This window comes from Orbilia oligospora (assembly GCF_000225545.1).
Source record: "Orbilia oligospora ATCC 24927 unplaced genomic scaffold scaffold00173, whole genome shotgun sequence".
Taxonomy (NCBI): Eukaryota; Fungi; Ascomycota; class Orbiliomycetes; order Orbiliales; family Orbiliaceae; genus Orbilia; species Orbilia oligospora.
This window is the reverse complement of record NW_011645730.1, coordinates 687,744-714,368: the sequence shown is the minus strand read 5'-3', so window position 1 is coordinate 714,368 and position 26,625 is coordinate 687,744. Positions and strand designations below refer to the sequence as shown.

Here is a 26,625-nt window from a genome sequence, read left to right as displayed (position 1 = left end):
AGGAGTAAAGAAAAAAAGGAAGGCCAGCCAATGGGCAATCAATCCAAACAAAAGGGCGCCTTTAGAAGTTGTGCGGGATTGGGAAGGAATCCGATATCACAACTCCAATATTGCATATCAGTTGTGTGGGAAAAGAGACTCCAACCTGCATCCACCAAAACCACTACACCAACCCAATCGTCTATTTGTCATCAACCGCACCCGCAGTACAGGGAACTGTTCTCTTTTATTAACTTTCTAAAACATTATCTTGGTCGAAATCCCTTCCCTCCATCCATCGTCTTCCTCTTTGTCCCAAGACATTTGAGGATAACCCGTGTTTCTCTTTGAGCCCTTTTCCTCCTCTGTCTATCACGATCTCAGCCGCTTGTCAATAATCTTTCTCTTATCCCGATTTAGTAGAATATACCCTTGGTTGGAATACATATTTTACATGGATCTATCTCCTTTCGCTCTTATCGCTTCAGCGGTGTACGTATACCATCCAAAGTATTTTATGTTATCGAACTTGTACAGCCTGCTTTCGATTCCTTCCTTCCTTCCTTCCTTCCTTCCAGCCAGCCAGGTCTACTAGCCTACTTCTTCAGCCTTCTATTACTACGACTACTAGAATATTCAGATAGGCAATTTTTTTCACTAAACAAGTTACTTTATGCTTTTTTATCTTTTTTTTTAAGAATAGACAAGTGTTTGCCCAAACAACAAGGTAATTTTTTAGCGCCAGCTTAATTCTTAAACGTGTTTCTGGGATATGCGCATATGCTCCCCGCTGTGCCGTTTGGAAGCTTGAGAGAGGGTAGGTTTTTATGCATTATGATCGATGTCTTTTTTGACCGGGTTGGGTATATTTATATATATCTATATATTTTGCGGGATTATAAACATTGCCAGCAGACATACATGCATTGGACCCTAGCTTACTTCCCTGGTCCTGGCAGCTACGATCCTTGGATGGGTTGCATCATATATGTCACCAACATTGGAGAAAGCGAAAGAACATCGGATAATATAATATAGGTTACTTAGTAACTAGCAATTAATTGGAATTTAGTTATCCACATTGAATTTCTCGGTACATCGCTGGAGCTTCTGTTAAAAGAAGTATTGTAGCTAGCTAGTAGTGGTTCTTGTAGTAGTAGTTGTAGTAATAAATAGTAGTTATAGTTAGCGAGAGGAAACGTGCCCCGCCGGGGTATCTTGCTTGAGAAAGAAAGGATCAAGGAGAAGAAAAAACGAGCGCTTGGTGACGAACCATTTGAGTATCATAAAACATTAAAGGAAAAAAAAAAGGATAAAGCAGGGATAATCCGAAATCTTGGATGTACCCTGGTGAGGAAAAAAATATTTACATATCGAAAGGTAGGTCTGGTGGAGAAAAGAAGATTTGAGAAAACAAAGGATATGCACAAAGAAATGGATTCCGAACGCCAAATAGATCCCGCCAAATATGACCTTCCTGATTTTCTTTCTTTCAGAGAAGAATATTTATAAAATATCATTATTCAATATCGTTTCAAGCGACTGAAGTTAGGGTTTCATTTTTCTTCTTCTCCTGTATGATCCCCATGTCATTATAAGATTTGAAATATTCCCTTTTGCTTTTTGATCGTTATGACGTTTAATAAAAGTGTAAACTGAAGCGAAAGAACGATAGTTGTCAGGTTTTATAGTCCTGCGCCTCTATCTGTCATCCCCATGGCTCCACCACTCTCTGGTCGGTGTGTAAATGGTAGTCGTGGAGCTGACGACGAAGCTTCCTGTGATGCTAGGATCGGGTTATATATTGGCCCGGAAGCCATGCTGACAACATCGTAGTCATCTTCTTCGGGTACAGCACGAACATTTGATCGGTTGCGCTGTAACTGTGATATACTCGGGAAGTTTTGACGCGAAGCCGCGCTTACATTCCGAGAAAGAGGGGAAGGTGGCTCAATTGAGAGAGATGGGGTTATTGAAAGTCGTCGTTCAGGGACTGGAGGGATTGTTAATATGGGGGTTTGAGATGGTGGCGGGAGAGGTGTGACGTTCAGTGATCTAGAAGGTGATTCGTCGTGATATGGGTGAAGACTTGGGGTATATTCCGTCTGGCTGTCGTATTGAGCATTTATAGGCGACCCCAATATCAAGGATGGGATTTGAGGCCTTGCTTCTTGTCCTGGTGGTGGGGGTGGGGTTGGAAGAGTGGCATATCCCGATTCTTTGAACTGCGGGAGGAATCCATCGTGATGACCTATTTCTGCATCAAAGTCGGCTTCGTATTCCTTTTCAACGCCTCGTGGGCTATTACCCTTCATAAGCTTGCGGCGACGGTAAAAACAGCAAGCTGCGACAAGAATTATGAGAAGACCAACGACGCCGCCTACTACCCCTCCCACAATGGCCCCAATGTTGTTGCTTGATTTCACCATCATAGGATCCGATGCCATTGGTTCATCAAAGTTATCATCACCGGAGTTTTCGACCTTTCTGTCCGGACTATTAGGGCTGCTGGATTGTGAGTTCCCCGGTTGAGTTTTGGTAGGCAGAGTCGTTAAAATTTCGGAGAAAGGTTTGAATTCTGCGGTACTCGCGCCGCTATCTCTAGCAATAACTATATTTTGTCGTCCGCCTGGGAGGGTAGCAGCGTATATATATTGAAGAAATGGAGCTCCGAGTATCATCGTAGCTTCTCGCCTTGTAATTATCGCGCCAGCATGAACGAGACCTGTCCACGGTATGTTGAAAGTAACACCAGCCAATGTGATATCGACACTAGAGCCAGCCGCAAGCCCGCCTTCGACAGCGTTTCCAATGTCACTCGGGACAACGTTGTAGGGGGCCATTGGATCAACCCGGATGTCTCTGGTAAAACCGCTGTTGGGAGAACTTGAGAAACCAGTGGTAATTGGTTGAATCTCACCAATATATCCACCCACTAGGTCGACCACAACGTCAGTATTATTTGTCCCGATCGCACTTGCTTGAGAATCGATCCCCCCAAACGAAAAGAACGATCCAGGTTGCAGGTGAATCCCCCAGCCAGACTGTCCACAAGCTGAAGATAGTCGTCGGATGAAATCTCCGCTATTCTTTAATCCGATAATTCCATATACCCCTCTTGACCCGAATCGAGCGCGCAGCCGCGGCAAGCTCCTGGAATCCACATCATCGACGACCCTGATGGGGTATCTTTCAAAGACGACGCTATTGTTTTCTTGGCCTATCTTCGCTTCTGTAGGTTGAGTAATATACTCGAACTCAAACCCGCCCTCTCCAGTATTGACAGTATGCTCTTCATCATCGGCTCCTAACTCGCTTTGGGAGGCCGTGTAAAAGCAGGACTCGCCATTTATTCCAAGAGCTTCTCTGCAGAATTTTTGGGAAAAGATATAGGTCCCTTCTTCTTCGAAAGAAACAGCAAGATTGTAGGGGCCTGTGCCGTCGATAAAGACGGGGATATATGGCCCATCGTTTGATAACCCAATAAGCTGAACAGGGCGATTGCAATTGTCCGACGTTGAAGTTGCTATTGTGGTTTGAGCTGGTGAAGATTCTCGGGTTCCTGTTGCCTCTTCGAGATTTATTCCACTTCCAGAACCCTCACCATTTGTATTCTTCCCAGGAAATTGACCATATACAGAAGGTATTAGGAGCAGTCCTGCGCTCACTATTGTTGAAAAGATTTTCCGGCGATACATCGTCGGTTTTTCCCAGCTGCACTGGAGATGTTGGATTAAGAGGAATCGATGTTATGGAAGAAGTGTTGTTGGGCCTGGCCTCCTTTCAAACGCTGTCTGATGCAAGCCAAGGAGACCCGCCCGTTATAAAATACCTCCCCGGAAAGGGCTGAGGGATTTCCTAAAAAGGGCCAAAGGTATCCTTATGAGTTCGAGGACTCTACTTATACGATAATAAATTTTCTGCGATTTTTTTTTCTTTCTGTTGTCAAGGTTGATGGTTATGATATGGAAGTCATCGAGATATCAGCTGAGAAAATTTGTTAGTTTGTCGGATCCAACAAAGTTAGTAGAGTGAGAACAACTATGGGCGAACTGCCGGTAAGAGGATCATCGAGCTAAGAGGAAGGTATTTGGCAGGTTTGCTAGGCTATTGTGTCGTGAAAGGAGAATGCAATAATTCGAGGCACAGGCGCAGATCGACCTTGAAGGAATCTGGAATGATCGGGGCGAGAAAATTCAAATTCAAATTTTCGATGTGATGAAGTTTTAGAGAGCAGTTTGTGACACGAGGGACAACGATGCCGAAACAAATCCTGCGACCACTATTTTTATGAGGACCGTCAATCGAGTCAATGTGGGTGGCTCTTGAGATTTGTACTTGGGCTTCTGACACACTACCCAGGAGCTGTCGCTGGCGAATTAGAAGGCTCCCCCCCATGTAGCTCCGCCGACGCCTTCTGTTTTGCCCCAGTTCGGCTAAAGCAGCTGGACGGGAACATCTAAATTTACTCACCTGCAGAGAAGGTTACTGGTGTTCTTCGATGGTTCAGTTCATGATCCAGGTACCTGTCAAATACCTTTTCGCCGTTAAGTACCAAAGAAGGAAAACGTTTGCGGTGGCGCGAGCGGAGTCTGCGTAACCCTACCTGAAATGGTACCTCTGGAGATTGTAACTCCTAGTAGAACTCCTACGACTCGTCATTAAAAATCTTTCATTTAGACAAAATTTGCAGGCAGACGGGGACGGCCATGTAAATGTCTTCTTGATTGAAACATTGGCTATCTTGTTGAAGTCTGCAATATCCTGTTTCAAAAATCAAGGTTCTTGGGTGTAAGCTTGCCAACTCGATGTAGCAGTGCTCACGATATGGTTGGGTGATATCAGCCTGGGGAATAACTGTTCTTGGGCAAGTGGGACCCGCTCTCGCAATTGTTGCAACAATTGCAAGTCTTGCAAACGAGGAGTTCTGTTTGTTGTATGTAGGTGGGCACAGCCTCCAGGTTTTCCAACGTTACACCTGCTCGAAAGGTTGGATTTCTGTAGTTATGCATGGTCAAAGTCCTAAGGGTCTTGATAAGAGGGACCACTGGGCGATCTCTTTCCCTGTATCCGGAAACTTGCCCACATCCTTCCGTTGCTTCGCAGTAAGCCGCAGGGCCGGTTAGGGCATTTTATGATCAATAATCGAAGACCCTAGGGCGGTGGTGCATACAGGCGACATCGCCGCCCAATATCCGGCCAGAGTATATTGGTCCGGGTGGGGCCTGTTCCGTCGGTCAGACCCTTTGTGAAACCACTTGCTTCGCGGTACATAGTGGAGGCCCACACACAGTCGCCCCTCGCACCTGTCGGTTACCCAGAAAGTAGCCGAAGGTGGGCTTGCATACTCGTGTTATAAGCCTGCTGACAAACTTGTGCTGCAAGTAAATCGGCCTCAGTCTAAGCCCTCAAGGATGCCCCATCAAGGAATATATTTTTTCTTCGATATAGCTAGATATTCCGAACCATGATCGCGATGACGATATCAAGCAGTCCCGTCGATAGGGATCTCGTGGAGTTCCTTCGAGGGGATCTCTTGATCCGGTGTTCCAGCCTGCAGCTCAGGCGGTTTCGCTGCCTAAGTCCAAGGCGACTCCTGCGGAGCCCTCTGCTCGTTTACGAGGCCAGGATTATGAACCTGCCCGTCTGATATAAACGACCCACACTAGCCCTATTTCGTCCCATTTGTCACTTCCACAACGCAAACTGGCGGGACGAGCCGGTCTGGAAAGGCTTTGGTAGAGCTTTCCCCAGGATATTCCACGTAGAATGTTTGGGTGCCTGACGGAGTGGGCATCAGAAATGAAGGAGTAGAAAAAAAAACTTTGAATGGGTTTTCTATCTTTAGCATAATCGATCTAGAGATGTTTGTTTGGTGGTCACAAGCTTTTTTTGTGTACCGGGAAAGCTACCCTGCACCTATGGCCTCCTCGAGATTTCGAGATGCAAAGTTTGTCGAAGCTTGAAGCAAACATGTGAAGGTTTAAAATATTAGCTAGTTCGTGGTATAAAGAGACTGCCTCATCAGTTAGCCTTTCACCGTCCGTGAAGATCATGAGCTCCCTTACCGTTATTTTAAGATATTTTGACAAACGCCGTCTACGTATATATATAATATCATACACATACCAGCGGATGGTTGCAGACGGGACGGGATTCTGGTACCACAAGGTTTCGAGGGTCCTCGATATGTGGTAATTTTGTATAAGCAACACAAAATGGAACGGGTGGAAACTTCGACCTGACGTTCGATTGGTAGAATTCTAGAAGCGCTACATACTCGCGCCAAGGCACCCTACCAGTCTTATGTTCTCGACAACGTCTGCCTGGTATATGATGGTAAGCATTCATCTATTATTGGAAAAAGCTGTATGTATCGGGGAATAGATCCGTATCGGCGGGTCCCAAGACCACGGGCACAGCGATCCTGGCCTGCGGCGCGATCAAGCGGCATTTGGCATAGATGGAAGCCTGCATGCATATCGGTCACTTAAACAAATGGGGCCTGAGTTTCTAAAGAAAGTATAAGCGGTATGATTTTTACGACTCTAGATTTGGTTTTGATTTTCTAAAGCCTATCTATATTTGGTAGACTAGAAAAGAAATACTGATTGAAAAATATTACAATAAGATTTAGGTGATCGAGAAAACTCGAAGTTTCGAAGGTAAAACAGCATTGAAAATAAAAATAAAATTGCGGGAGGCTGCATAAATATGGGGAACTTGGTCTCATTATGGAGACTAATGGCTCTGATCCTCTCTTGGGAGCCTCGCGCGCTATGCAATCTCTCAAAATAAACAGGATGCATTGAATGTTAAATTATTTTGAGAGATATCGGGTCTTGCGGAACAAGGGATCAACATTTCCCTTAGACATGATCACTTGATGGCAATTCATGATGATATGCCTTATAATATTCGTAAATCCAAAAAACCTCGTAAGAGAAATGACGAAGTCTAAATAGTAGTTATTAAATACATTCTACAAAGAAAAATCAATGATGACATGATCATATAATATGAGTATTTGGCCCCTGTGTATCGTGAGCGTGTGTATCTGTAGGCCACAAATTCTCGGGTTTGAAATTAATCCCAAAACAAAGTACCATCCCTATTGCTCAAGAAGTTGTCTTATCGTAGAAAATTATCAAGTTAGCCAAAATTCTACAAATTGCTATGACCCAATAGTAAGATAACTCACTAAGATTGATAGAAGCCGGCTGATAACGGTTAATGCGTGGACACGAGCATTTAAACACGGCCGCTGTAGTCAACGAGCAATCTCTACAAACATTCGCATATCCCGATCTATACGTAGAAGGTTAATAAACGGCATATATATATATATATTCTCTACATCCTGTGAGAAGAATATATACACGCGTATGCAATCAATAGAAATAACACATACGAGTGTCTAGCGAGAAGACCATTGGCATTTCCAATTTCCGCGTTGAGATCCTTTGCTGTGGGGACGTAAACGCCAGCTTTATTCTTGCAAAGGGCATTGATCCAAGTGCCACCGAGGAAGATTTGTGCGCAGCTGCTGACGAAGCCACCGGCTTGAACAACAGTTGGAATACCGACGGCGAGGATGGCGATGGAGGAGATCTTCATGTTGACAGTAAAAGTTTTTTTCTTTCTACTTTTCGTAAAGTATAGAAATGGAAGATGATATGTATTATGTAACTAAAAAAACGAGGAGCTTGATATGCGACTTGATCAAAATTCGAAATTTGGAGACTAGTGTTTGTTGCCTTTATATCTGGGTAGAGAAGATGGAACCGAGTAGCTACAGAGCGTACCAAGGTAAGGTATTTATCCTTTTGGAACCAGACATTAAGACCCTAGAATAATTCGTAAATCGATGTATCATACCCTCGTCAATAACCCATGGGGACACGAGTTAGGCATGTATACTCTCCTTCTGAGAAAAGTCGGGATATGCATCGTCTCGAGATTCAAACTTGATAATGAACATGGGAAAGCGACAGTATCTAGCCTTGTACTATTAATCGTATCTAGTAGGATACATCGGTCCCTCGGAAAATCCTAGTTAAGTTTGCTCTAATATCTTGGTGATATATACCCCAGATCATATATATACCACCGACGCCGCATGCATGCTGATGTATTCGTATTTTAGAAGGTTAAGTTTAGCCTAAGCTTAAGATCTGTCCGCTTATATAGGTTATAGCCAAGCTTAGACTACGTATAACCTTGTTCGAAAGGAAACATAGATGTATTTAAGGCTGCAGCTATCTGGGCAACATAGTACTATTCGACCGCTACGATAAATTAATTTACCGCGAGGGCGTTTCGCTCCCGCAATCATAAGCCGTTAGGATATCATATTTTTTTTCATGTCAAAGTCTTGAAAATAACGGCCGAACGGAGATTATTTCGTTTAAATGGTGTATACTGGTATACCCATGCTATCTAGCTAGGCCTGCCCATGTCAATTAATTTTCTGACTGCACTGGCCAAGATCTAGCGGAACGTGGGTGCGGGTCGTATAATACTTGCGTATACTGATTGTCGGATGAGCATTGAAGTATTCTATTTAGATAATATAGGTAGCTCGGTGTGTGCGTACCTCACAACGACATGACAGTGTATATTAATACACTATAATAATTGTTCTCTGCGCTTGTGCGGCAGAGCTAGAGCCAGATTAAAGCCATATTACCATATTCTCGTATCGAATACGCTCCCCTGCATATATACGTATTAGAAAAGAAGGAATAGTCTCAATTGGAAAAGTACGGTCTATATCACTCCGCGGATCCGTAGATGTATTGCCCACAATGAGAAGATAGTGGTGTTACAATGAAGCTGGGATAAAAGACTGCCCACGTTGTATTATTGGGCTATGGTGCAGCTTAAATCTTGACCCTGGCCCTATAACAAGCTAGGTTAATTCTTGGGGGTGTATATCTTGGAACCGTAGAGCTCTGAGGGGTACTGGATTCCATGATGTCTCGACTTTGAGGATTCAGGTATCGTTACTAGTATACTATATAGCTATGCAATCGTCGCTGCCAACCCTTAAAGAATTGAAGTCATACATATCATGATAAATTAACAGAAGTTATTTTCGTGGCACTTCAAGCCATTGGTTCAAGACCCGGCTCGATCATTAGCTATAACGCGGCTATAAGATATCTATATCATATTAAATTTACCCCCAAATAGCTATATAGCTATAGCCTAGCGAATTTAAAGATCGATAAGATCGCAATAGCGATGTAAGTACACTTCTTTAAACGATTCTTAAGTTATACGTATAAACAAGGATCGGAACTATAAACTATTCCATTTTACCCACTTCCGTTATACGTTACCGTTACCGCAAATATATTTTCCTTTTAACTAAAAAAAACTCCGGCCGCCAGCTCTCCGACTCGTAGTATCTCCAGCAGGGCAATATCCCGTAGCTCCCCGTCCAATAAGAAAATGGTAACCAATAATATTGCAAACTTAAGATACTATTGATATTAACCGGGCCGACAGCTGAGATTTCTGTGCCGCGCTTGCGCATTGCCATGGTTCGACAAGATGCAAAAATGACACATGGGAGAGTTAAGTTCCGAGATGTCATGTTGCATGTTGACGAGTTTTACGGGAAGCTGGCCATGCATGGCTGGGATTCGGTACAATTTAGCCGCTATTCATGCTATGACAGGGGATTTCAAAAAGCTATGACCATGTGGAAACAAACAAACAAGAAAGCCCTTAACCATTTAGTGTTTCTGAAACTGGTGATTAACTTAAGAGGTCATACCAATATATAGATTTGTCTCGTAAACAAGACCTGGGACTAGAACCCACTCTCGCTAATACCCTATATTCGTTTTTACGATATGATCAATTGACTTGGTCAAAGCTTTGTGGCTGTTGGAATTGACGCTACGTGCCATGCCACGGCCATGCCATGCATGCGTGTATATGCATCCGCGCCGTCGGACGAGGCCGAGGTTTTCATATGGGCTATCTAATACTTAGTTATAGCTATGGGTGGATACTACGTATCTCTCGTATATCGTATGATGACAGTATATATACCTCGTAAACCATATATTTCATGAATTCGACACGATGCGATCGATAAAAGATATCGCGAAGGACGGTCGGTATCAGTCACTCTACCCGGGAATCGAGACGACTTTTAAGTAGTTAATTTTATTACCGTCGTTGATTTAATGCTTTTTTGACTGCTATATATACTAGGGTATGGATACCAATCTGGTACCATACATCTTCGAATGCTTGGAACAAGGACTATTAATGCAGCATCTATAGGGACCCCCCCGTAGCTCCCACGGAGGAGTACCTCAAACTCAGTGAACCACACCTTGCCCGTATAACCACCCCTTTAGCTTTTTTAAAAGAAACAAAAACAAAAAGCACTTTGTGAATCTCTTCACTTGTACAATTCGACCATATCTCCCGGCCACTCTCCCTTCTTCCTTCTCGCCCAATACCCTTCCTTCCCAGCCTCCATTCCCCAAAGCTCCTCATCCGCTGTCTCTCGGACCTTCATGAACCACTTGGGTGTGTGTGTTTTGCCTTCCTCATCCATCACCCGTCTTCGTCCTCTCTGCTTCTCCTCTAGCTCTAACTTCACGTTCTCCGCTTCATCTAGCATTCCTTCCTCACAAAGTCTTTGGTCAGGTCGAAGTCTTGTATCCGTCCCTGACATCTTGCCTTCCTCAATAGCCGTGGTTTCGTTAAGTTGCGCCGCAAACGTCGTAAACCCATATTTCTTCGCGGCATCGGGGACTAAATCTCCAACTTGCCATAATTGCTTAACCATACTTTCCGCTTCATCAAAGATAACAAGCGATCCAGTCCACTTGCCATGTAAACTATACTTCCCAACTTTCCCGTCCTTGTCAAATACTTGGACACTAACATCTTCGCTTCTTCCTGAGAACATTCCCTTAACTTTGAAAGTCACTTGCGCGCGTTCTCCAGTGTTTTCGTGATAGATGGTCATAGTGCCAACTGGCTCTACGTATTTCTCACCAGCGATGATGTTGCGGAGGAAAGTGGTGGCGGGTGCCCAGCTATAGTTATCGCCGGTTTTGTGGAGCGTTATACGGACGCGACCCGTGGTATTAATTTCGGCAGATTTACCCCAGAACTTTTGGCTTGGTTGTGGGGATTGGGTGAATGTCCAGTTTGGAGAGTCGGCTTGGGCGGCCATGATCAGAGGGCGATGGCAAACCTTTTCGGCGAGGAAGCGGTACCCTAGTGTATCGAGTTAGCACATCTTGAAAGCTGGTGAGGGATTAGCGGGGGGTGTTTTACCTTTATCTTCACGCACTAGCTCGTATGTCTCTCCAAGAAGTGGGTTGAAGGGTTTACGAATCGCACGTTCCTTGGCTCTGGTGTTGGAAAAGTTGCTAATCGCAAAAGCAGCGATATAAAGAAGTCGCTCACCGTTCGCGTCCGGAGCGTCGGCAGCATAATCAAGGAGTTCGGAGTATTCGAGCTGTTCTGCAATCTTTTGTAAAGCGCTGAGGGGTTCGTTTGCAGATACCGGCATGGCGATTGTGCTGAGATCTTTGCCAACCTATTTTCTTTTGTTAGTGATTTTCCATAACGTGATGTTGGGGAGGTTGCAACATACATTTTTCCTGAAGAAAGCGATCAAACTGGGTGGCAGTACTGTGGTACCCTTCACAGTAGCTCTTCTAGAGACGGCTTCTAATGGGAGAGGGCTAAGGTCCGATGATTTAGGTGGGAAGGCATTAAAGCTTCCAGACATGCCACTGAAGCTTTGGTCATCTTCTGAATCCCCGCTGCCTTCGTCATCAGTCGCATAGGTCTCACTGTGACCTTCTTCACTATCATTGTCAACGATAACGATTCTTCCTTCGTTGACAGTAGCCGCATCCCCATCGTTTGCGTCAAAGAACTCTTGGTCATCAACTGATTCCATGCTCTTTCGGGAAGCGGCAGAGCTTAAGACGCCATTGGCGGATGGCTTGCGATGGAGGTATCGTCGATGTTTAGCTTCTTGGACGATTTGTGTGATATCAGCGACAAAAGCGTCGAGATCGGAGAGAAGTTCGTTGAGATGGGGTGTAATGTCTGCATTTGGCAGTGGTGGGACCGGTGGGATTGGTAGTGCTGGCGCAACCATATGTGCGGCTGTCATTCCGACTCCCGCGGATAGAGACTTCCCTCTTTTCTCTCTTACAGTAGGGCTGTTAGCTAGAGACGGCGTATTACCACCGCTCGCCTTTCGCTTCCAGAATGGACGCTTCTCATCCGTTGTCGGTGTGGGTCCAGTAGTAGCTATAGTGCCTGCCCCGAGCTCAGACCCCAAACTTGCCATACTGCCCCGTTTTACGTTGGAGGCAGAGGCGGACATAGTAGTCAATCGGCGGGTGGCATCTCTAATTCCTGAAATTCTACCCATTAGAGACTCCACTGCTGCCCATCCTTCATCTTCCGCGCTTTGGTAGGCTGCCGAACTAGGCAAATGGCTCTGGCTCCCCAATCCACGAGGTTCGTCACGTCCCATCCCCACTTCTGTTCGCTTTTGTGCCTTTTGTGATGCTCTGTTAAGGGCATCTTTCCATCCTTGCCATTCATTTAGGGATGCTGCGCGTAAAATCCAAACTTCCGCTCCGGAGTCGACCGTAATCTCGAAGTTCTTTTCATTAGCGCTCAACTCAGCTAGGCCGAGCGGGATAGCACCTCTTAGCGACGAAGAATCCTTATTAAGATAATACGATAGCGTAGATGATGTGAAATCCAATGAAAAGAACCGACGTGCAAAACCCTGTCCCTTCTTTCTCTTTCTCTTTTTCAAAATACCGGTGTAGAAGCCGGTTGACACGGAGGGGCCATTGCTTTCGGCAACCGAATCCGTAGAGGCATTGATAATGGTTGAAGAAAGCTGAGGAGCACCCACAACCGGCGGTAGAGACAATGTGGACGCGGAAGGAGAGTCGAAGTGGTGCATATGATGACTAGCCGGCGCAGGGTTACTGGATGGGTATGTCAAAAGTACCAAAGTCGCGGTTTTGCTGGTTTGCTTGGAGAATGTGTTATCGAAGACTAAAGCCCAGGCACCGCCTTGGCCAGCTGGCACGTCGAATTTGCCAGTGGTGACCTTTTCGGCCTCGATTTTGCCGTACCATTGGACCTGTCGGAGACCCGAAGCCTCGAGTTTCTGGATTGTCTCGGCTTCTGTGGAGTTCGCTCTCTGGGTGCGGGGCCGCTCTTGGGGCACACTTTCATCGGGTTGGAGAACAGAAGCACCAGAGGAGATAGAAGGAGCACCGACTGTCGAACTGGATAATTGGGGAGTTGTACCCCCAGGAGGCTTTATATGCTTGAAGAGACCGAAGTTTCTAAGGAAATTAGCCTATTTGGACCTGGAGCGTTGCCGAGGGGGAGGTGGAGCAGGAGCAACATACATTGACTTTTTGTGAGGCTGGATACTCCACGAGATAACATGGTCACCGGCGACATCGACATACCGGATCAGGTAGGACTGAGAATAAAAGCAAAATATTAGCAAGAGCTTACTGACAAGGATGTAAGACACCTTCGATTAGATGCAAAACTGACCCTGCTGTGGATTTCGAGCTGTTCCATCGCCATCTTGGCAAGTTTGTCGTGAATTGAACAGCGTGGAACCTGGTAGGGCAGTTTATGCGAATCCCATGCGAGTTATGTAGAATGGTACGATGCTTTGATATTTAAGATCAATTTGAAACGTAGGTAGATGAACAAGTGAACGGGAGGAGTCAATCAATCCGGCGTGAGAGAAAGAAAGAAAAAAAAAGAGTAAGCTGAGGTGGAGTTAGGTAGTTAGCTGGTGGAGTTAAGAGGTTATCGCGAACCGCGTCGTTTCGTTAGTGAGCACCAATGCGGGGTGGGGGCCTGCGCTTTAGGCCTGTGCTGTCGGGTTCGGTGGGAACTAATTAATTTAGTCCGGAAATTGGAATGCCAAAAGTGCTAGTATATATCTTGAAAGTCTACAGGTATAGATTGAAGCTGAAGATGATGTAGAATGACAATTGCGATGTCTATGAAGTATGAATATATGTCTGTCTGTCTGGTTTGGTATCGATATCGACGATTTGACCAGATTGGATGTTGTTGGGCCGGGTTTGTGGTGTTTTAGTTGAGTTGAGTCGGCGCCGGTTTTGTTCGGATACCGGCAGTCCCGATGGTTTCTACTTATATAACTCGAAGACAAAGACTGAATGGATATTATTAATTAGCCTCAAAACGAAGAAATTGCGGACAGATGGAGAATATTTTATAAAAGTACCATACACACATACATACATACATACCTCTTTTTATATAATTATATGTGTGATTGCTGGGTAATAATGTATTAACGTTATAGTACGTATCAGAAGATCTGGTTCTCGCCCAGAGTCTTCGATTGCGGCGGAGCTTTGTCACCAGTGCACAACCACGTAACCTCTTTGCACAGCGTAAATCGGACCCGATTGCAATATTGCTTCGCTAATATTACTTTTATGTTACTCGACGGGCTTCAGACGGCCCCCGCTTTGGGTAGAATGGGGGTGCAAGGTGTGGTTCTCGTTTGAAAAGGCTGGTCCCACTTGTCCGAGTTTAATTAATCAAATTAACTTTCGTATTTCGTATTCTCCTCCTTCTAAACTCTCGGTCTTGCGTACTTCGAATCTTTCCTAAGATCTTTGCTAGTTTCTGTCGTATAACTAAGTAAGTATAGTAGCTATAGAAAGTATAATGGTGTATACATGCGGTGGGTGAGCTGGCGAAACAAGGCTAATTTCGATGCACTGCATGGACAGCTTTCTTCGAATGAGACCTCGGACTGCCCGCGGACCAAAGATGTATCGTATATAAGTGTGGATATCGGATTGGATACTTATAATTAAAAGAGTACTTACGTATTCAATATCGAATATGCCGCAGCGTGCCTGACTATCTTGCGGCTTATTCTCTCTCTTCTTCTCTAGATTATACTATATATCGCGCGACTTCTTCAGGAACGTTATAACTAGGTCAGGGATGTCTAAGAGTATGACGTCGAGCGCACGTCTGACAAGCTATTTAGCCTGCGGAATAGAATTCCAGTGCGACCTTTAATGCGACCCGATTGAGTAAAGAAAAGCTTTTTCTCAAAGGAACGACCAGATGAAGGGAAAATTAAACATCAGAGCTCATGATCAAATAATCAATGGACATGAGCTGCTTCTAGATCTTCGACTTTGTACGGAGGAAATATGTAGACGAACTAAATTTACAAAGTATGGATTGATGTATAAGCTCAGACATTTCTGACGTCGAAGCGCGAAGACGTCCATATCAGATTCGAATCTTATATATATTATCACACCCACAAGCAGTAGACTAGTCTCGTATAGCGCTGGCCAGTAATGGAACGGCTTACGAGATTACTATACTGACCATGGTAAATGTTCTTTCTAGCAATTAAATTTGGTCCGCCTCTTTTTAAGAAAATTTCTCAGACGACAAGCTAAATCTAGAAAATTTCTTCAGCTGGATGGATCTAAAACTGCAAGGTTGTATCCGGACCAGACTAACACTGTTGGGAAAAAGGCACGGTCCATATGATATGGTATCAAGACATCCTGGCATCTACACAGCATTTTTGCCAAACAGGGCGAGCCTCGGCTTTCCCGAGTCGGAGGTCTGGTTATGATTAGACCGAGAGCAGGGGACTTTGAGTTAAAAAAAATTCAACCTGACCATGGACTCCTGAGTACAGTTTTAGAGGTTATTCCGAAGCACTGAAGCTTAGCTTCTTGGGATTAAATGTTTACTAGCCAGTCCAGGTTCTGCAACACATCCGTCTATCGAAAGCCGACAGAGCGTTTTACAGAACAGATATGCACGCACTACAATGCATCCGGATCCCCGTTAATAAATGGAATTCGAGGCTACGTTTAACCAACCACCTTTGGCTTTGAATCATTCAAATCTCTCACGTATTCGTGCTCTATAATCACATACTTCCTTGAGCACGTACTGCCACTCGTAAATGGGTTGATGATATAGATTCGTCAGGGAAATATGTCATCCCAGGATGACATCCAGATTGTACCCTCTTCACTCCCCTCAAGCCCCTCAGAAACATTCTATGACTCTTCATATTTCACCGCAAATCCTAACCGTGAACTACCATCTGCATCTGAGATCCGAGATCGCTATAATGCGACTACAGAATTCCCCACGTTCGAGCGACCCCCACCGATGATGTTCCCAGATCAAGGCCTGCTTGTTAAATGGGGTACCGAAATATCTATTGCAGAAGGTCAATGTTTATATTTCTTGAAGAGAAATTTGAGCTCTGAGGTCAATGTGCCTGAAATATTTGCCTGGCGTCAGGATAATGGCTTTACTTTTCTTTATATGGAACTTATAGATGGGAAACAGCTTGATACGGTTTGGGATGATATCTCTGAAGATGAAAGAGATGATATATGCCGATGTTTGAAGAAAATGATATCTTCGTTAAGAAGGTTAAAGCAAGACCCTGATGATCGGTTTATTGGTATGTTAGAGCACCGCATTGTTGGTTAATAACTACTATTGACAATTATCACATACAGGCAGTATATCCCAAGGACCTATTAAGGATGTAATCTTTTCATCACCCAGTATACTACCTGCAGGTTCTTTTACGACTGTTCGCGGATTCCACGATTGGTTTACATGTCTGCACAGGCCGGAGGGATCGAGGGATCGCTCCCCTGATCCATTTCGAGCCCATTTAATCGACGACTCGGATATTGTTTTCACACATGGTGATCTTCATCCTAGTAACATCATGATTTCATACCCGAGAAAGGGCAACAACAATAGTATTAGTGATATCTTAAAAGAAGACAGTGGATTTGTGTTAACTATTATAGATTGGCACCAATCGGGGTGGCTTCCGGAATATTGGGAAGGATGTAAAGCCCGATGGACAGCAGAGGTTGGAAGCGCATGGTCAGAGATTTATCTTCCGAAGTTTGTGAAGATGGATATGCTTGGACCTGAATTGGTATTCAGAATCAATATATATGATAGGGATTTAGAAGGGACACATTATGATGCTTGGAATTGGTTTGTTCTTCGACTTGGGATGTAAGAGGTTCGTTTTGATTCCAAAATAAATTCCTCAGCTCAGCTCAACTAAGCTAAGCTAAGCTAAGATTGCGTTTTGACTTGACTGCGGGTACCAGCTTGCACAAGTTCCTCTGATTCTAGTGCTTCTAATACATCAATAACCCAATCTTGGCAATTCCGTTGCTGGTATAATCTAACCTTCGGCCCCTGTTCGGTAGTAGACATTAGTCTTAGCAGATCATGAGAAATGATCTTTTGGTTATGTATGTGATATGATATATGGAATTGGGAATTGCATACATCATAACTTGTAGATCTTAGACTCGGCCCTGGCGTAGGAGTTTGTCGAGCTACTTGAATAACTCTATCTACATCACTTATTCCCCAATGATTTGTTTCTATCAGCGTTCCCGTCTCAAAACACTCCAATCACTGGCTCAAGAGATACTTGAGATGCATACGTGATTTCAGATAGAAATTGTTTAGTGTGCCGACGATTTGTATTCTCAAGATCATATCTTTCTATCAATTCGAATTCAAATCCAGTGCGAAGGTCTCCTGTGGCATGGAGCCTATACCCAATATCTTCCCCGATGGTGGGGATGAAAAGTGACCAGTGGTCTTTGAACAGGCCGCCGTTATAGATAATGAGGGAGATGCTGCTAGTCATTTTTCTTCTTCCAGGGTGTATTATGTTTATAGCGGTGGAGAGAAGGTTGTACTGTAAGTATACTTACCTAGCTTACCTACCTCTTACCCCACTGCAACGTGCCAGAGATTTTTGTTGGCGTTGTTGCATTTGTCAGTTGAGAAGGCTGGCCGGGCAACAGTTGACCCCGAACTGACTGACTGACGGGCGCCGCGGGCCGGAGGATGTTGACCCGACGGGCTTTCTGGTGGAACATCGATGGGGCGGTATCTTCCGGGTAACAGAGTTTAGTTAAGAGTGTGCCACCTGGCCAGGCCTCAAATACAACAATGACAACTCTAAATATCACAATGTACAAAATAGTGTATAAGGGACCGTCTGATACCTCGTCAGTACACACTATCTCCCCAGATTTATCAAGAAGTACTAATATATTCCTGAAATCGGATTTAGACTAGGAGTTCCAGCTTCTATAAAAAACCGAGATATATGTATACGAAATGCAGCGTGCAGACCTTTGCTGTAGATATGCATGTATGAATATACACTGAATTAAGCTATGGGAAAAGCGAAGGTAGATATTCGTCTGATCGCTGACCGATGGATAGAACGTATATATATGTTTTATGAATGTATGACTATCAACCGGCTGGTCTTACCCTTCTAGACTAGGCCTTACCCTCAGAACGGGGGCTTCAGTTGGCTTTATTGTTTAATACGTATACGTCTATATGCTATTGCATTGAACCTTTTTTGATACGATTGATGCTGATCAGCTTCATGCATGTACGAAGTATCAATATTATATCTGTAAGAGCAAGTAATAATATAATCTTCTGGCGACTAAAAAATTCTAGATTAACTTCAGGTGCGAATACCTAGCAGGCAACATTATTTAGATATAAAAATTATCTATGAGTTTTACTATTAATCCAATACCATCAGCTACCGCCAATTTTTATTAGCGTGAAATGTATGATGCAAATGGATTCGAATTATAACGGAAAGAGAGAAGGGGAGGGCGAGATCGAGAGTGCGTGATGTTAAAGCTTTCAGGCTTTATATCCGTTTACATGCGGACGATGACAATATATGGTTCTTGATATTTTCTAGATTTCGTAAAAAACTTGAAGTAAACATCTTATACATCTCTCTGTAAACAAAAAAAAAAAAAAATCAATGTGGTTGTATTTATTCTATTTCCTGAAGTCTATACTCTTATAATCATTTCCTCCCATGTATTGATATTCGTGTGTCTTGAAGTAAATCTTATAAGCCAAGACTAGCTACCAGCTCTCATCTTGAACTTCGACTCTATTTGTATGCATATATGTGAACCTTGAGTTCTATACGTACCCCAGCAAATCCAATGGAATCTTCTCGGTACTGGTGTATAAAGGGATTCATTCCCCGATACTTTCAGGCAGCATTTCCAACAATACATCAGAACTATTTTTTTTTGGAAACGGTTTGTACCTTTGTTTGAATGTGGTTGGTTGGTTCGAAATTTCAGGCAGTGGATGCGGAAGCATGGGTTTACCGGCCAGCCACCACACCATACCACAGTTAGGTCAGAATCCCAACCAGTCGAAAAGCTGCCCACGCGATACATCCACGTCGTCGGCATATGCCACCGGGCCCGGCAGGGCAGCTTCAAACCGTAAAGCACACTAGTACGAATCAATATTAATCATGGTCCGTCTCTTCGCATTCTGCCCGCGCGCAGTTGAATTTTTTATCGTCATGTCCACGTACTTACATGAATGTACATCATACCTACACTTTCCCGACCATCTTCCCATTTCAATTCTAGATCTAGCCTCCTCAGCTTTCGCGGCGATCGAGTTTTAAGATTGTAATTGTTGGGTGTCTTTTTTTTTATTTTGAGAAAGAGAGTCATGTCTGTCGACGTCGTCGAGAAGAATCTTATAGATCTTCAACCCCAGGGTAACCCCACAGTACGTATACCGGGTCTTCTCCTCGAAATTCTCATGAGTTGTATTGGCTGCTGTTCAGTTGTTCAATTGCATTGTGACTAACTTACTGAACAAACATTAAGGGTCCGCGCTCTCTCTCGCATTACCAACGCAGTGATAGAAAATGCGTTACAGTGCAAATATTGCCGTATACTAGACCATACGTGCTACCTTTTTCGAAAGTTTTAACTGCCGATGTGAGTTTAGTATATTCCAATGGCTTGGCCTAAATATTTATATAAATATTGGAAGGATATATATGCTAATTAATCGATACACCGCGGTAGGATTTTATAAATGTGATATCAACTTTACCAGAAGCGAGCGCAACCGATGCAGCTGAAGTCAAGACAAATCTTCAGAATGGGAAATGGAGGATAATTGACGAAGCTGGATTGGTGGTTAGAATTCAGGATTGGGAGGACTTGGCAGGTGAAGGTGCTCAGGTTATTGTTGATACCAATGGGGGCGTCAAGAGGGAGAGTGAGAGGGTTGATGCTCCCCCTCCTCCTCCTACTACCGCTACTACTACTTCTACTTCTACCACGGTAGTCAGTGCGGATGCTGGGGAACCGGAGGTTGTATCTACGAATGGGGAACAGGAAAAAACCAAACCTGCAAAGCATGCGGTGGACCAGCTGGCTAGTCTTGTTACGCGTGCGGCAAAAGACGAGCCGGAGGAGGCGAGAGAAGAGAAGGAGGAGGAGGAGCGGGAGACAACTGAACCACATCCTCAACAGCAGAAAAAGGCAATTGAAGAACCACGGAGACAAGAATACAGGGAGAGTGTATCTCAGGAACAAGCGCCAGCCGCGCCCGCAGGTGATCCTGAATGGGCCTCTTGGGACGCTACTAATCAAAAATCACAGGTAGCTGGAAGCGACTGGGACACCACCGGTCCTGTCGCTCCTGTAGACGAAGGTTGGGGTTCTGGTAGCGTTTCTGCTCCTCGAGATTCCGATTGGGGTAGCTCAACTCCCCGAGACTCGGAATGGGGTACTACTAGTAGCTCTGCCCCCAGAGATTCTGACTGGGGCTCCAATTCTACGTTTCACCCTCGCGAGAAAGGCAGCGCCACCACCCGCTGGCCTCGCAATTCGGTTTCCAATTCCGACCGATCTAGTTATATCCCTCGAGAGCCCAGTACCTCAAAACCTTACGGCAAAACCTGGAAGGTCCAACGCTCAACAAGTCCGAATGGATTTTCCAAGGGTAAATTCCCAAAAAAAGTCCACCTTACATTCTACGCACCTTTCAAACTGCCTCGAGGATTCCCACCGACCCCGCAGCCGCTATATAATAGGTTTTCAATTCCACCAGAGACTACAATGTCTCAAGTAGCATTGAAGGTTCTTAGCAGACATCCATTCAGTAACATGCCAGTCCCGAATGGAGACTTCGAGCCTGAGAATCATGTTTTTGTATTTTTAGAGTTGAAGGAAGAGGTTGTTGATGGGAAACGAGTCTTGGAAAGAGGAAGGATTATGAAGGTTCTTGGGAGAACAAGCATGGAGGAAATGGGGCTCAGTACTGAAGGTGGGATGGAGGGTTTTGGGAGGTATTATTTCATTGTTAAGGATTTCTTTGCAAGGGATCTGGATTTTGAAGGGATTGAGAGGAATTGAAGTCTTACTGTGGTCCAAGAGCCGCGGAAGACGTATGGAATCCATATCGATATGCGGTTTAGGATATTTGAGCCTAGACAAAGATAGTAGTCTAAACCTCAAGGCAAGTGCTATATGCCTATGTACTTAATAGTAGGTATATAGCGGAACTTTTGCTCGGAGGAGGGTACGTTACAATAAATACCCCCGAACTTATATATAAGTATATAAAAGTGATTTCAAATTCAATAATTCATTGATTAGCCGATTTAGAATACGCCCAAAAAGCCCAATTACGCCAAATCGCGCTCGAGTAAAATATGGAGACCAAGTACACGGACACTAAATAGCAGATCTATTCAACCCGACAACAATTTCCTCGTAGTCTTCATCTACTTCATTATCCTTCATCTCCTCATTAACCTCAGCACCCCCATCATGCCACCTAATAGCTAGTCCCGTTTTCCTAACATCGACTCTCTCCGGTTCCGGCTGCTTCCACTCCAGCTGTCTTGAATTCCAATTTCCAATCCTATCTTCCACACTCGTCGGCAACAGCCTAAAGGTGCTCTTTACACCCCACTTATGCAACAAATCTACGAGTTCCTCATCTTGCTTGAAATTCCTGTTATTGTGCAAAGCATAATCCATGACCGTCATTCCAACTGTATTCTTCTTGTTCAATTCCGCACCACAACTGTGTAATACCCTGATCAGGAGGATCACTAGCGCACGAATCTCGTTGATCTGAGATCCTGAATGTTCGTCCGTGTATTTCCTGATGATAACGTGCATAAGCGTGTTACCTAGGCCGGCAGGGAGGGGGTTTGGCATGTTGACATCTGCGCCGGCATTTATCAGCCCGCGAAATATGTCCATGAAAGCTGGAAAATGTGGATTTGAGGGGAGAGTCCAATTGTGTTCGATGTTGAGGAAGAGAGCGGTTCCAAGGTCGGATTTTGAATAAGTTGAGCCATGGCGTTGGAGGAGACGGGTGGTGGAGACTGAGTCATGTTGGAGGATGACTTGCTTGAGATCTATAGAATATATTGTTAGTATTCCAACATAGAGTGGAATTAAGAAAGGAAGAGGAACTTACATGTAAAACTAGCAGCAATATTAGTGGCTGCATCAGCCTCCGCGTCAACGACACGACTTGTCTGGAGAGAGTTGAGGTGCATAAGGGTTTGTCGCAATTTCTTTGGATCGTTGCCATGGCGGATAGTTCGGACCAATTCATCTCTCCAATCACCGGACAGAGGCGTAGCAGCGATGGGGATGTCATCAGAGTCTTCGGGAACGTCAATGACGGACCATTCGAACGCTTCGGAGGCAATACTAGTGAGATTAACACCGTGAGACTTTGCGGTGTCGAGCATGATTTTCATCATGTCTGCCTCGTGGCGGACCATGGCCAAATTAATTGCACCTGTAAAGCATGATTCTTTTTCTTCAGAGGTGAGGTCTGGATGGGTGACGATAGCTTCAGAGATTATTTCGACGGCGGGAAGAGAGGCAGCAGCGACTGCCCAAACGAGGGGAGATCCCTTTGGCAGGTAGAATGGGAAGTGGAGCATTGGGGTATCGGGTGCTATAGCGTTTAATCTGGCTTTACCAGATGATACAGCGAGCTTAGAGATTTCAGCCATGGACTCGGCAGGGACAGCGAATAACCAATGAAGCGGCGATTGATTCCCATCACGAATGTTTGCTGATGCTCCAGCCTCTAGAAGTATCTTGATTACCTCCGCGTTTCCACTACGGAAGGCGATAAGCAATGGAGTTTCGTTTCTCTCATTCATGGGATTCAAAGCCCAGGGCCGGTCAGTGAATCGTTCCGTAAAACCCTTCATAACCTCGAGATCTCCCGCTAACGCTGCAAGGTGGAGAAGAGTATTCCGCTCATGCCCATCAAGCTGAATCTGGCCCTGTATGTTTTGAAACTTCTTGGAACGCAAATACTCCTTCATAGACTCGAGATCCATATGGAAGCATTGCACATTACGCATGCCGTTCTCTTTCGCATAAGAGTAACAATTGTATCCCGAGTTTCCTCGGAATTGAGTTCCAGCAAGTCGTGCTGACGAGTTTGGAGAAGACTGTGGAGATATTGTGAAACCTGTTGCAGCAGCATCGAAGGCCCACTGTTGGAGAGTATCGGCAGGCACAACTCGTGGTGAAGTTTTTGATGCAAGTGTCTCATACAAAGCTTGAGCTCGAACGTCGCCAATACTAGCAGCTTGTCGTAGATAAAGTAACCCGCGCTCTTCATCGTATGAATAGAGCCCAATGGCAATATCAAAGAGTTCTCCAGCCGCAAGTGAACTAAATTCACCCTTCTGGCGTTCTTCATCAATTTTCTCTAATTCATGAAGATCCATAAACCTATATCGTTTTAGAGGCTTCGCTACGGGAGGTTGGTAGTTTTGTGGATCAGGGCGCTGATATGCGGGTATAGCGAAGCCTGAAAGGATCGGGGCACCCGTGAGTCTCCAATCTATACTGCGAATGTAGGCTTCCTGGACCATTAATCTCAGGAATGGATTGGTTGTGGTGCCGTTGGCTGCTTTGGGGTCCGGGACCTGAGTTTTCCTGGTATGCCTCCGTATGCTAATATATATCAGTTACATAGTTCATTAAGTCTGTATGGTTGTGACTTACAATGCATCGAGATGCTGAAAGCTTTCATCCATAGACAGATTTATCGGTGTAGACATGTGTAAAACAAGTCGTCGACTATCCAAGGCGTATTAGTCTCTGTCATGGTTTGAATATAAGTTTTGGTAGAACTTACCCCTGCATTGGAAGCTGGTCCCCCAACATCCCAGCAATGACCCAAAATCTGGAATTGGGGGCGTGATTTATGAGCCGTGGGATGGTATTCTCGACTCTTGCTAAAACATTCGAAGGGAGATCATAGCTTTCAAGGCAAGCACGAGCGAAGTTTGGAAGGGAGGAGCTAGCCGCTGGACTCTTAAGAAGTGGAGATCTCCCTGCAAGGCCGACTGCAGACCATAGAACAAGGCCAAAAGAGTAGGATTCGAGAGCTACGATATCCGCTTTGGAAGCTGGGAGACTATCGCCAACTTCGGGAGCTTGCCATCCTTTGGTACCCTGGTACCAGACCATATCTCCAGGCTCTGTTGGGAAGAAGCCACAATGACTGAAATCACTGATCTTCGCAACGATGCATTCCTGCTCCTGGTAAACAAGAATATTCTTAGGATTAATATCACCGTGGTAGAGGCCTTCTTTGTGCAGAGCGGTGAGGCCCTGGAGAGCATCATGGCAGAGATTGAACCGTTCTACAGCACCTAGTCTCTCTGTTGCAAGGAGCTCGCTAAATGTACCCCAAGCTCTTTCTTCAACTAGTATTGGTGTCATCAGAGACCCATTATTGAAATCTTCCATATCGAATCCCCAGGCGAAGAGCTTCACAATATTTCGGTGGCGGCGAAGGCTATCGCGAGCAAGCGCTTTCTAGTCGTGGAGAATTTGTATTAGCTATATATAACGCGACTCAATGCAACCTTTCTAGATCTACCGACTTACCATTTCTCTTACTACTGCGGCTACTTGCTCTAGTTGCTTTGCCTTTTTTTCATCGCCTCTCACGTCACCAATACTATCTTGACTTTCCGAAACGACGGCAACCCATGAAGTTGAAGGGTCATCGAGCTCCTCGGGTTTCTTCAGAGACGTTTTACCTCTCTTGAAAGCAAGTCTTCTAACATCGATGCCTTCCCATAACATCCCATCTTCAGTATCTCGACCTTCTGGAAGCTTATGGGCATAAACTTCGAACTTGGCACCACTACCAAGAGCCTCGGATTCATATCTCTGGCGCGAGATAAGTTTTGGGCCGATAATGTTCATGGATCGACCCAGATGGAGCATTCGTTGGCTGACATCCTGTTCAGATGGATCTCGTTTATAATTCGAGATGATCACGGCGCTGGAATGCGAGGGTGTGAGGATCGGAGCCGATGGCATCGACCAGGATGAGGAGTCGGGGGTCATATTCATTTCGTCTGCCATGATTACCTATTGTAGTAGATGATAATTCGTGGGAAGATCACGATTGTTGACAGATTGGATCGCTCATGTATTCACGGGCATATGAGCTAGATATAACTAGAAAAAGTGGATGGTGGTTGAGTATTTTTTGAGAGCAGGAAAAGGGCCATTTGTAGCACGACTACATATTGCCAAAACGTTGCAAGGCAATGAGGCTGACCGCGTCAATCTTCGCGCGCTTTGGACTGACTCACGGATGTGCACATACATGGAACATTGCATTGGTTTGCGACAGCCTTGTCATCGTGCCGTATTTTGAAGCTAAAAGCAATATTTCCTTCGACCTGAATGGCTGAATAGCCGTAAAAACCACTTGGTATATCAACAGGTTATGGAGTACGAGAATTTTATGAGTGGTTAAGTGCTGGTTGTGACTGATATCGAGACGTTTAAGCTCCATCCTAACTAATAAGCTTATAAGCTTATTCGTGCACAAAGTCATACACAGTGCTATCGCGGGTTTCTGCTACGTTTGCGGGTTTGAAGCCCCTGCACTGGTGCTCAACCACAAGAGCTTAAAAATGCAAGTTATATGATTGTAAATTCGAAATTTAAAGATGCAGGTATATACGTATATGGCTCGTGGCAGTTTGTATTCAACATTATCGATAAGACCTCTAGCTTAGCCACTGCAAGTAAATGTCGTGGAACAATATCATAAGAAGGCTGCAGGTGTGGCGCGCGCGCCCATGTTCGGAAGGAAAGAGTAAACGACTAGCCTCCCGGCCACCGACTGTGCTGATACGACATACGGGCTATGAATCCCGCTTAATGGTGGTATCATTTAGAGGGGCCTGAAAGTATATTCCTTATGTTCCACCGCCGTCCTTACCTTTTTCTCGAGTAACTCGCACCAAATATCATTTCATTCTCTTGGCTGCAGTTGGATCCGAAAGAACCACCCGATGGCCACTGGGACTGGTCATCTGGACAAGACGAAGCTTAAGTCCCGAAGGATATGTGTAGGATATGCCCGTCGAGTCTCCCACGTTTCCCCACGATCCCATCTGTGTCGCTGATAGTATTTGGCACCTGAACAGCGATAATTGTCGAATGTCTCCGCCTGACTCCCGTCTACGAAATCCCAGTTGAGACCCAGGACGGAGCAGACGTCATCCGAGCCATATGGCAACCCCAACTTTTTCAATGACCAGGATGAGATCCATAACGTTTTTCTCTTATTTCTTTTCTGTGTGCGATTTCATGCAACCGCCCAAATCCAGGTGAGCTTGGAGGT

The 26,625-nt window shown here is 44.8% G+C and overlaps 6 protein-coding genes across 6 annotated transcripts; 2 read left to right on the top strand and 4 right to left on the bottom strand.

Moving 5' to 3' along the window:
- Positions 1-1,664: 1,664 nt before the first annotated feature.
- AOL_s00173g210 (uncharacterized protein) lies at positions 1,665-3,677 on the bottom strand (the record flags this gene model as incomplete). The annotated part of the gene is made up of 1 exon (XM_011127952.1): positions 1,665-3,677. The coding sequence occupies one exon, from the start codon at positions 3,675-3,677 to the stop codon at positions 1,665-1,667; it is 2,013 nt and encodes a 670-aa protein (XP_011126254.1).
- Positions 3,678-7,065: 3,388 nt separating this feature from the next.
- AOL_s00173g209 (uncharacterized protein) lies at positions 7,066-7,596 on the bottom strand (the record flags this gene model as incomplete). The annotated part of the gene is made up of 3 exons (XM_011127951.1): positions 7,066-7,109; positions 7,181-7,287; positions 7,391-7,596. The coding sequence occupies 3 exons, from the start codon at positions 7,594-7,596 to the stop codon at positions 7,066-7,068; spliced, it is 357 nt and encodes a 118-aa protein (XP_011126253.1).
- Positions 7,597-10,402: 2,806 nt separating this feature from the next.
- Positions 10,403-13,602, bottom strand: AOL_s00173g208 (uncharacterized protein; the record flags this gene model as incomplete). Its single annotated transcript, XM_011127950.1, has 5 exons — positions 10,403-11,232; positions 11,293-11,557; positions 11,615-13,349; positions 13,416-13,492; positions 13,570-13,602. The coding sequence occupies 5 exons, from the start codon at positions 13,600-13,602 to the stop codon at positions 10,403-10,405; spliced, it is 2,940 nt and encodes a 979-aa protein (XP_011126252.1).
- A 2,439-nt stretch (positions 13,603-16,041) lies between these two features.
- On the top strand, positions 16,042-16,551 carry AOL_s00173g207 (uncharacterized protein; the record flags this gene model as incomplete). The annotated part of the gene is made up of 1 exon (XM_011127949.1): positions 16,042-16,551. The coding sequence occupies one exon, from the start codon at positions 16,042-16,044 to the stop codon at positions 16,549-16,551; it is 510 nt and encodes a 169-aa protein (XP_011126251.1).
- Positions 16,552-19,629: 3,078 nt separating this feature from the next.
- On the top strand, positions 19,630-21,332 carry AOL_s00173g206 (uncharacterized protein; the record flags this gene model as incomplete). Its single annotated transcript, XM_011127948.1, has 3 exons — positions 19,630-19,689; positions 19,791-19,904; positions 19,995-21,332. The coding sequence occupies 3 exons, from the start codon at positions 19,630-19,632 to the stop codon at positions 21,330-21,332; spliced, it is 1,512 nt and encodes a 503-aa protein (XP_011126250.1).
- Positions 21,333-21,653: 321 nt separating this feature from the next.
- AOL_s00173g205 (uncharacterized protein) lies at positions 21,654-25,349 on the bottom strand (the record flags this gene model as incomplete). The annotated part of the gene is made up of 5 exons (XM_011127947.1): positions 21,654-22,348; positions 22,411-23,921; positions 23,973-24,047; positions 24,106-24,791; positions 24,864-25,349. 5 exons carry the CDS (start codon positions 25,347-25,349, stop codon positions 21,654-21,656), a joined length of 3,453 nt encoding a protein of 1,150 aa, XP_011126249.1.
- Positions 25,350-26,625: the final 1,276 nt, after the last annotated feature.